Below are 8,840 nucleotides of genomic sequence, written 5' to 3'. Positions count from 1 at the left end.
TTTTATTGAACATAATATCTGCATTTTACAGTACAAACATCAAACTGTTTCAGATAGATAACTGGAGAACAAAAAATAAATAAAGCAATGAATGAAAAGTCTCAGTTTTCAGAATATAAAGCAGCCAAACCTGCGGCGTTCACAACCAAAACGAACGTAATCCCAACAAAGATGCTCGAGGTTTGACACAGTCACTGCAGGAGAGTCCTCACCCCTCCGAGGCTCAGCAGAGCCAGGACGGCGTCCCCTTCCAGGTCGGTGAGCATCCGTCCCGCCGACCCGCTCCCCGCCTCTGAATCAACGCACTGGTCTGGCTCCAGCGTGGCCGTCATGTCCTCATCCCAGAACGCTCCATTCTCCTTCATGCAGCTTCCTGTTTGTGACCGGTCACAGCTTTCCAGCGGTGACAGAGTCGGACATTCAGGCTCTGTCCCAGAGGTTTTGAGCAGCAGGTCAGGAGGCGCTGCCGTTTTTCCTCTTAAGCGACCGTCCACCTGCTCAGCAGCTCCACATCCTGCTTCTGACCATCTCCGGCTCTCCTCCGGCGCTTCGTTGCAGATGACGTTTGGGAAGCCGGTGATGGTTCCCTCTGCTCGGGGCGCCTCCTGGTGGTGCAGTTCCAGCAGGTTGGTGATGGCCTGGTCCTCCTGCTGAGTGAGCTGGACGATGAGCCTGGGCTGCTCCTGAGCAGGGGGCAGGCTCTGCATGGTCCAGCTGGTGCTGCCCAGGCTGTAGGTGGGGTACGGCCCCGCCCTGAAAGGGTCCGGCCGGTTTGGTGGGGCCACGCAGGCGGACATGACGGGGAGAGGCGTGTTGAGCTGGCAGCAATTAAAAACCTGATGGGAAGAGAAACAATAAGCAGGTTTTTTTTATTATTAAAAAACATTTTATGATGGGAACAGCACCAGCTATCTGTAAGCAGATATAACAATACCTTTTTTTTTTTACCCAAATGTGTAATTTACTATTCATATTTTAGATGTCACTGCTTCAACCCATTTGGGCCTCAATCTTTTTTTTTTTTTTTTGAACTTTATTTTTTCTTATTTTTCAAACACATGTACATAGTTACAATCTTCTGTCTCTACCGACTTATATCATCTGCATTACAACTTGCCATCTAAAGGCGAGTCAGTGAATGTTCTACAAATGTAATGAGTACATAACAAATCGGAATCAACACACATAATAGTAAAATAAAAAAAATAGAACACATGATTGAATCCCCCCTGAGATAAGACAATCCACACATTCAGAAGCATAATGGTATTTTACATCGACCCAAAGATACCCACTAATGCAAAAAGGGTATCCTGTAGATGCATCACTGAGTTAATAACGGTAAGACAGAGCTCCATCTTGTATTAAAAACTGTTTTTTGAAGCCTTAGGGAATGCGTTATCCCTTCCAGGCCTCTCAATCTTTTATACTCATTTTACTTAAACATATATTGTTGAAAAGTTTGTGTTATTCACTTGTAAAAGTAGAACTCAGATGTCGTTCAAGTGAATATATATTTGGTTTGATGATTAAGGCTTACGGCTACTGAGAACCCTAAAATTTACTTCCTCAGGTTAGACTATTACATCAGAGCAATAAAATACTAATTTTGAATGCAGAAATGTCAGCCTACTGCCAAGTTCATCCATGTTCTGTAAAGCAAATGCACCTAATGTTTGGTTGGAGCTCCTTTTTGCAGAAATTACTTCAACACTGCGGCGTAGAGGAGATCCGCCTTTGGTTCTCAGGTGTATCGTGTTTTCCAGACTATAAGGCGCGTTTAAAAGCGACAGTGCGCTTTATATAGTCTTACAATTCTGGTTCTGCTTACTGACCTCGAGCCGATTTTGTGTAGTCCTCGGCGCTCTGTCCAAATGTTTTAGTACGACTTTGGTAAACTACAAAGCCGCACCGCTTGCAGCACTATGGCTACCGCGGCGTAATACATACTGTGCTTCACCATAATATTACGGTGTCTGTATACTGGATGCCGTAATCGCCCAGCTGTTAAACTCAGACACTGAAGGTTAAGAATTTGAGGACGAGGAATGAGCTGAAAAAGTGAGTGTGTTGTATTTTACATGTTATAACTGAACAATTTTGAGAATTAATGCGAATACACTAACGACTGATTTCGGTATCGGACTTTTTTTTTTAACGTGTTACAACTGAACAAGGTTAGGAGTTATTGTGAACATGTTTAATGAGGTTTTGACTGACTCATCTGTATCGTTAAATGCACGTTATAATCCAGTGCACCCTATAATGTGAAAAATACGGTAAAGGAGGCCCAAGTTGCTTCGGTAGCGGCCTTTGGGTGATCTGCGTTGCTTTGTCTGATTTCTCTCATCTTCCTTCCTGTTGAAAATTCACAGTGAGCTACACAGCAGGTATCGGTCCCTTTGACGGTGTAGAGAGGTGCCAAGTCCTGGTATGAAATTAAATCAACACCTCCACAAAGCTTTTCTGCAGATGAAAGTGCCCTAAAAAGGTCTTAGTAGATGGCTCTGCTGACTTGACAATAAAAACCCCAGCCTACGCCTTACATCACCACTGACACTGGACCTCAGGAAACTTGGACTCTACGCCTCTCCGCTCTCCCTGCGTGCCATCTGAACACCGCGGATGTAGGCCATGTTCTCGATACCGTCCCATGGCTCTTAAAGCACTGCCTCCAGCTACAGTCCACACTATAGGCCCCAAGCTCTTCAACCACACTTTTTCCTTCCACTCAACTTCCCTGTACACAGCACTCTGGCTTCCCCTCCTTGGGGAGGTTTTCAGTAACTGCTGGTCAGCTGTCAAGTCAGCATTTGTCCCAATGATTGTGTGGGTTACAACATATATCCTTAACTCTTTTTTCAATTCGTCTTTTGTAATGTTCTACTTTTCTGAGATCTTGGATATATTGGAAGTCTGGACAGACTCACCATCTTCCCACCGAGACCATTATAGACCCTCCTCCCGCAGGGCAGAGTGGGGCTTGTGTAGCGGAGGTCTGCAGGAGTCATTGGATAACCTGGAGAGGAAACGAGCCGTCACTTCATGCATCTCAACTCCAACATTTACACAGAAGTGACTCACCGTGGAAGTGGGGATGGAAGCCTGCAGGCGCGTAATGAGGCAGGAAGGAGGGCTGCTGCAGGGTCCTGTTGGAGATGGGCAGCAGGACGGTCTGTCTGACGCCCTGTTTCAGGACGAAGGGCTGATTAAATGACCCGCAAAACACCACGACTGGAGCATTAGAGTGTCAACTAAAAGCTCACCACTGAACTCTTGCTGTGGCTCATAGTCTTAGTTTCTTTCGAGGTAAAAAGCAAACGGACTCGTGGTTCCAGAAGTCAAAAGTAAACACTTTGCGTTGCTGCGTTTCCACTAGTGACCCCTGCTGGTCAGATGACGAAACTACAGTCGCTTGAGCAGTTTAAGCCTGAATTTACAACTACAGCCCCAAAATTAGTGTGAATTGTGTGGCCAAAATAAAATATTTTAAGTGGAACCACTAGCAAAATTTCACCATGTCAGATTTATAGGTGGGGGAAGAAAAAAAAATTTTTTTTTTTGAATATAAAGAGTGCAGACTTTGTATATCCACATCTTTACTATAACTGCAGCAAATCTGGACTGAGTCAGCTGATTTTAGTAGGCAGTGGGGTGAGAATATTGAAAGTGAATCCAGAAAGACATTTAATTGTGGTCTGATCAGACTCCACAGATTTCTGTCGAGGCTTTGCACGCCAGCATAAGGACACCTTTTCTGTAGATTTGTTAAGTAGGAAAAACCTCAGGGTTAGCCCAAACAACTCTGCTTGGTAGAAAAGGTTGTTTCACCGAGTAATGTCATTGACAAAGTGTTCATGCAGTCATCCTGAACTTTAGTGTTGATCCTCAAAGCAAATTGTACCACCTTATGGCTCAAATATGTGCATATAAAGCAGACTTTAGTGCATCTTTCAAACCCTTTAAGTTGTTGGCAGATGCTGTGCAGTTCAATAAACAATAACAAGTTAAAAGCAAAGAGCTTTAGACCCCCACCCTCACTTCAGATTTTAGCCTAATTTTTCCCCAACTAACCCTTAACCTGGCACTTTAATAGGCCCTCTTCAGTAGCCATTTGCAGTTTAAAGTATTAAAAGCAGTATCAGTGCTTTCTAGTGGATACTGGGACTCAGATTTCTGAGTCTTCCAATGGGACATGGCAGGAAGATTTGCATTTCAATTTAAAAATTTGAGCTACAGTCAGACAAATAAGCTCATGTGTCCAACATCTGAGGATTAGTTTGACCCAAGAGCAGCAGCACACCATTAGGATTGAAAAGATTGAAAGATATTGACTACAGACCCATTTGGTAGCTTTTAAGAATCTTTATTGAATTAGTAACACTTAAAATTATAAATATCCTTAAACGTGGCGAGGAAACTGCTTTACTTGCATGGATCCTTTAGGGCCTGCAGAGAGAGGAAAGAATGTTAAAAGCCTTGAGAAGTCTGAATTTTGAGCTCCTAACATTTACTCACCTTTACTGAACGGGCCAAATTGGTTCTGAACCCTGTAAACTTTGATGTAGCGTGCTGTGGGATAGAACGGTGGGAGGTGCAAGTTAGGACTTCTGGTTCTTTGGGGAGCAACTGTGGTTGTAGTTCCAGGACTCGTCACAGTTTGAGTTGGTGTAGCTGGGGAGGAGAGATGAAGTTTAATGAAGGTTCCCACTAGTTTAGCTCAGCTTTACACCAAGTAAACATACCTTTTGTAGGTTCCAAGAAAGGAATTATACTGCCAACCCCTTCTTTGTCAGATTCAAATTTGTGACTTGAGAAGAGTAGGTGGAGACTAGTTAGAGGGTACGTGCATTGCACGGTCATCCTGTGAGGTGGAGATGAGACTTAAGTTAAAACAGTACTATAACATGGTGCCACAGTTCTATAGCTTTGAGACATACCCTTCAGTAACGTTGTCAGCAAGAACAGAGTAGATCTTGTTTTGATAAGTCACATTTCCCTTTGCCAGCTGAAGGGGAAAATAGTTTTAGACAAATTCATTCAGCATTTGAAAGTTTGAGTCTCATCTTCCTCACCTTAACTACAGAGCCACAGCTGTGAAGTGGTAGAGAGAAGAGCACGCGTGTACCATCCGCTTCTTTGGGCACACAGAGGCTGTTAATGAGGTGAGTGTTTGTTGGGATCTCACCACTTGGGAGGACTGCAGCCAGATCAGTTGCCACAGTCATCCACCCATTAGTTGAACACACTGTAGGGAAATAAGCACACGTTTATACATGCAGGGCAGCCCCCCTCCCCATTACACATCCAGCAATGCAAAGCCCCTACAAATGAGCTCCGTGGTATTAAACAGGCATGTCTTGATGGTTGAAGTCTGGACGTTGGAGGTGTCGCGGTCCCTCACGAGGATCTCAAATGTCCCGAGAAAACCTTTCAGCGTTACATCCTAGCAGGGAACAAATGTCAGTTTTCTAGACCGAACTCAGCACTTTCTAGATCACCCAGGTTACTCGTGTCACCTTGTATTTGTAGCCATGTGTGAACAGTGGCACGCTGAGCAGCAGACTCTGGCTGTCATTGCTCATGGTGTAGCCACGCTTGGCTGCCAGCGCCGGTGTCAGTCGGTCTGAGCCAATGCTGATGTCCCACAGGTAGTCGAAAGAGCGATAGGCCAACTTGAAGTCAATCCCAGACGCCGTACAGACCGCGTCAAAAGACGGAGGAGCTGCCAAACAAAAAACAAACGTTAGATAACCCAGTGCAGACAGAACTGGCTTAAAGAAAAGACTCAGAACTTACAGACACCCATTAGTGCCGTGACTGAGACTGTGTGGTAGTATGGCTCATTTCCAGGTATGGCAATCAGGGTGCAGTTGACATCTAGTTTGTGCAACATGGCTGCATTCTCTTTGGAGAACTAAAAGGACACAGATGTTAAAGCCAGGTTTGCATTTAAAGACGCCACCATACAGTGCTCTTAAGACACTTGCCTCCTGTATGACAACTGGGTCATCCAACGGCACTTTCAGAGTGTAGCTGTGAGTTTTGTTGGAATGGACGACTTCTGTCAGGGTGTACGGGGCGGCGTCGCTGAAGGGCACAGACAATTCCTGTCCGTTCAGCTGGACGGACGTCAGCTGAACATCTCTGGGAATTCTGCCCAGGACGATTGTGAAGGCGCCTTCTGCAACGTTAGTTTGGTCTTCAGTGGTAAGTGAAGACGGCAGGAGGGGCGTGACGAGAGTCCTGTGAAACCGCAGCGCAGTCTCTTCGTGGCGTTCATCCACTGAAGTTTGTTTCAGGTAAAGGTTGAAGATGTAGAACTCAAAGATGCCGTCACTCACAAAGCTCTGCAAGCAGTTTGGTTATAGAAGCGAGTCAAATGTGTAAGAACCTTACAGACAAGTGTATCCTTACCTTCCTGTAGCCTCCTTCAGCATTATAAGGGATTCCAATTTGGACTGTCGAGTTGTACCTTGCCATAACAAAACCCTTCTGCTCCGCAGCAGCCTCCTCTACAAGGTTACCATTAAGACCAAGACTGATCTGTGTGCTACCAAGACTGGGATAGAGCGCTTCTGGAGTGTCCCAGATCATGTAGCCACTGTCAAACGAGCCTTCATCTGTTAAGACAAGTTAGTTTTAATCAAGCAGCATAATGCATTTTTTCTTTATACGAGCCCAAAATCACCCACCCAAAGAGCAAGCAGCGATCAGGTCAACCATGATGACCACCCAGCTTTGCCGGGAGAACACCGTTGCATGGACCACCTCCACTGGAACCCCGTTCACCTGTCAAGAGATTTGGTCAAGTGTTGCTCGAGGAGGATTTACTCAATTAGTTGGTGTTGGGCTTCTACCTCGGTGCTGTACGAGTCTGGCTGACCATACGGCGTACGAAACACAATCCTTTCATTGAAGAGGTCAAACACGTAGCCCTCCCGGCGAGCACGAGACAGGTTCATGGGCGGAAACTGCTCGTCTGGGTTCTGAAAGGTCACCTGCCAGTCTTGGGAGGCGGCACTGTACAACTGTAGAGAGAGACTGGCACTTAAAGTAGCTAAATCCAGAGAAAACCCCCAAGATGCTGCGTTAGAGATACATACAGGGCCGAGAGCGCTCCAGTCATTGCTCAATCCAGACGGACAAGGAAGTTCACTCCTCACAGACACCTGTGAGAACATGGTTAGTAGGGTCCAAACGGGCATATCAAGAGATTAAAATGAAGACATACCTCCATGTAGTTGATTTCACAGGTAACTTCTCTAGGCGACCATGACAGAGGGGGAGAACAAGTCCTATTGAGCGCATAGTAGGCATCTACCCCCTGGTAGGTCGTTATCAGGTTAAATCTGAACGAGAATCCAGCCTCCTGCAACCAGTTGGAGATTTCAGCCAGGATGCCAGACAACCACTTAAGACATTAGAGAAAGCCGGTTTCTTTCTGTACCTTTACAGTGTGACAGCTGAAGTAAGACGCTCTGAGCTCCACCAGGCCCAGAAAAGAGAGAACGCTGATACTGTAACCACACTTTGCTGCATAATCCTCAGTGATGGCGTATGTGCCCGTTCCATCTAAAGACAGACATTTCCAGTAGTTTAACCTGGATAAAGACTGACCCAAGCAGCTAACGATTACACAGACATTACATTTTTTTTTTTTTAGTCACTGAGACTGTTTCTAGTACAAGAGTGTTTCAAATACAGCAGACTATGAAGCCTCACCAACAGCCTCGAAGCGAGGAGCTTCTCCGGTGGTTGCAAGGTCAATGGCTATCATGAAGTAGCGATCATGACACTCCATTTTCAGAACGCCTGTGGAAACATAAGCTGTAGATAAAAACTAATCCACAAATGCTACAGGAGGACAAATAAGGATTTACCAACCTTCCACCAGAAAGTCACATCCTGCCGTGAACCATAAGGACAGGAGTAACGCCACACTGTAATTACAAGATAGAAAGTGAGACAAAAGCTCAAAGAACAAAACTCAACATGCAAACAAACACAGCCTACCTGCACATCAACTTGAACGCCATAGCTGCTGATGTGTTGGTGTCTAAAGCTAGCTCAGCTGCTAGCAAACTACACCGATTGACCAACACAAGCACAAGTGAACCACTTGTTCTTCACCAAACACACATCATGAAGCTCTGCCTTCCCACTCCAGCTTTTAAGATGCCATCTCTGCACCCAGAGGCCGTCAATCAGCTGCTTCCCAAGGTGCAGCCTATTAGGAATCAAGCCAGGCTGACGGCACAGCCGGTGCAAACATGAACCAAAGGCATGGTGGCAGAATTTGCTCAGTAGGAAGGACTAGAACATGACACTGTTTCTTTTGCCGATAATTATTTTTTTAAAAGAAGCTAACCCAACCCACAAATAATTGTTTATTCTTGGCCTTTGTCTTCACTTAGAAGCGATGGCATTAAGAAAGCTTCAGATCTTAGTACACACTGCACTTTTCCTTGGATACTTTTACACATGGGACTTATTCATGTGGACCCTAGGAAGTTTTCTGTTTTGGTTTTATTTTAAACCACCTTCCTGATATCCTAACAGGCAGGTCGTTCTCTCTTACGATAGGAAATCTATTTTAGGTTGTAAACTGTGGAGCACATCAGTGATACATCTTATGGCCAATTCTATAAAAAGTGAACTCATTAAAGCATGTTTAACATTTTTAACATCTTATTGTCCAATTCCCTGACCTCTTAGAGCCTTTGTACTTGTGTTTTATAAAACTAATTCTGGTTATATTTTAGTTCTAGGAGAGACACCATCTTTGCTGCCTCTATAAATCACTTAAACTTAAGTGGTCCCCTTTATTTAGACTATTA

The 8,840-nt window shown here is 44.9% G+C and overlaps 2 protein-coding genes across 2 annotated transcripts; both read right to left on the bottom strand.

Moving 5' to 3' along the window:
• Positions 1–8: 8 nt before the first annotated feature.
• LOC105934633 lies at positions 9–3,365 on the bottom strand. Its single transcript, XM_021322689.2, has 4 exons — positions 3,267–3,365; positions 3,085–3,187; positions 2,931–3,019; positions 9–836 (listed from the first exon to the last, which is right to left on the bottom strand). The coding sequence occupies exons 1-4, from the start codon at positions 3,288–3,290 to the stop codon at positions 192–194; spliced, it is 861 nt and encodes a 286-aa protein (XP_021178364.2). The 5' UTR covers positions 3,291–3,365; the 3' UTR covers positions 9–191.
• A 980-nt stretch (positions 3,366–4,345) lies between these two features.
• On the bottom strand, positions 4,346–8,161 carry LOC105934668. Its single transcript, XM_012874770.3, has 18 exons — positions 8,017–8,161; positions 7,888–7,943; positions 7,726–7,815; positions 7,451–7,575; positions 7,235–7,372; positions 7,107–7,172; positions 6,861–7,031; positions 6,696–6,792; positions 6,418–6,623; positions 5,991–6,350; positions 5,800–5,917; positions 5,520–5,725; positions 5,329–5,446; positions 5,076–5,248; positions 4,941–5,008; positions 4,746–4,864; positions 4,519–4,674; positions 4,346–4,449 (listed from the first exon to the last, which is right to left on the bottom strand). The coding sequence occupies exons 1-18, from the start codon at positions 8,037–8,039 to the stop codon at positions 4,403–4,405; spliced, it is 2,337 nt and encodes a 778-aa protein (XP_012730224.2). The 5' UTR covers positions 8,040–8,161; the 3' UTR covers positions 4,346–4,402.
• Between the last annotated feature and the right edge of the window lie 679 nt (positions 8,162–8,840).

The sequence above is a fragment of the Fundulus heteroclitus genome, chromosome 14 (assembly GCF_011125445.2).
Source record: "Fundulus heteroclitus isolate FHET01 chromosome 14, MU-UCD_Fhet_4.1, whole genome shotgun sequence".
Classification (NCBI taxonomy): domain Eukaryota; kingdom Metazoa; phylum Chordata; class Actinopteri; order Cyprinodontiformes; family Fundulidae; genus Fundulus; species Fundulus heteroclitus.
Note: the sequence above shows the minus strand (reverse complement) of the source record. Positions and strands in the feature narration are given on the sequence as shown.

Excerpts from the sequence above, each read along its gene's own strand:
- LOC105934668 (XM_012874770.3), bottom strand. The coding sequence starts at position 8,039 with ATGGCGTTCAAGTTGATGTGCAG. Across the intron at positions 7,032-7,106 it reads ACTGGAGCGCTCTCGGCCCT|TTGTACAGTGCCGCCTCCCA; the intron begins GTATGTATCTCT and ends CTCTCTCTACAG. Across the intron at positions 6,624-6,695 it reads GATCGCTGCTTGCTCTTTGG|ATGAAGGCTCGTTTGACAGT; the intron begins GTGGGTGATTTT and ends TTGTCTTAACAG.
- LOC105934633 (XM_021322689.2), bottom strand. The coding sequence starts at position 3,290 with ATGAGCCACAGCAAGAGTTCAGTG. Across the intron at positions 3,020-3,084 it reads CTTCCATCCCCACTTCCACG|GTTATCCAATGACTCCTGCA; the intron begins GTGAGTCACTTC and ends TTTCCTCTCCAG. Across the intron at positions 837-2,930 it reads ATGGTCTCGGTGGGAAGATG|GTTTTTAATTGCTGCCAGCT; the intron begins GTGAGTCTGTCC and ends TCTTCCCATCAG.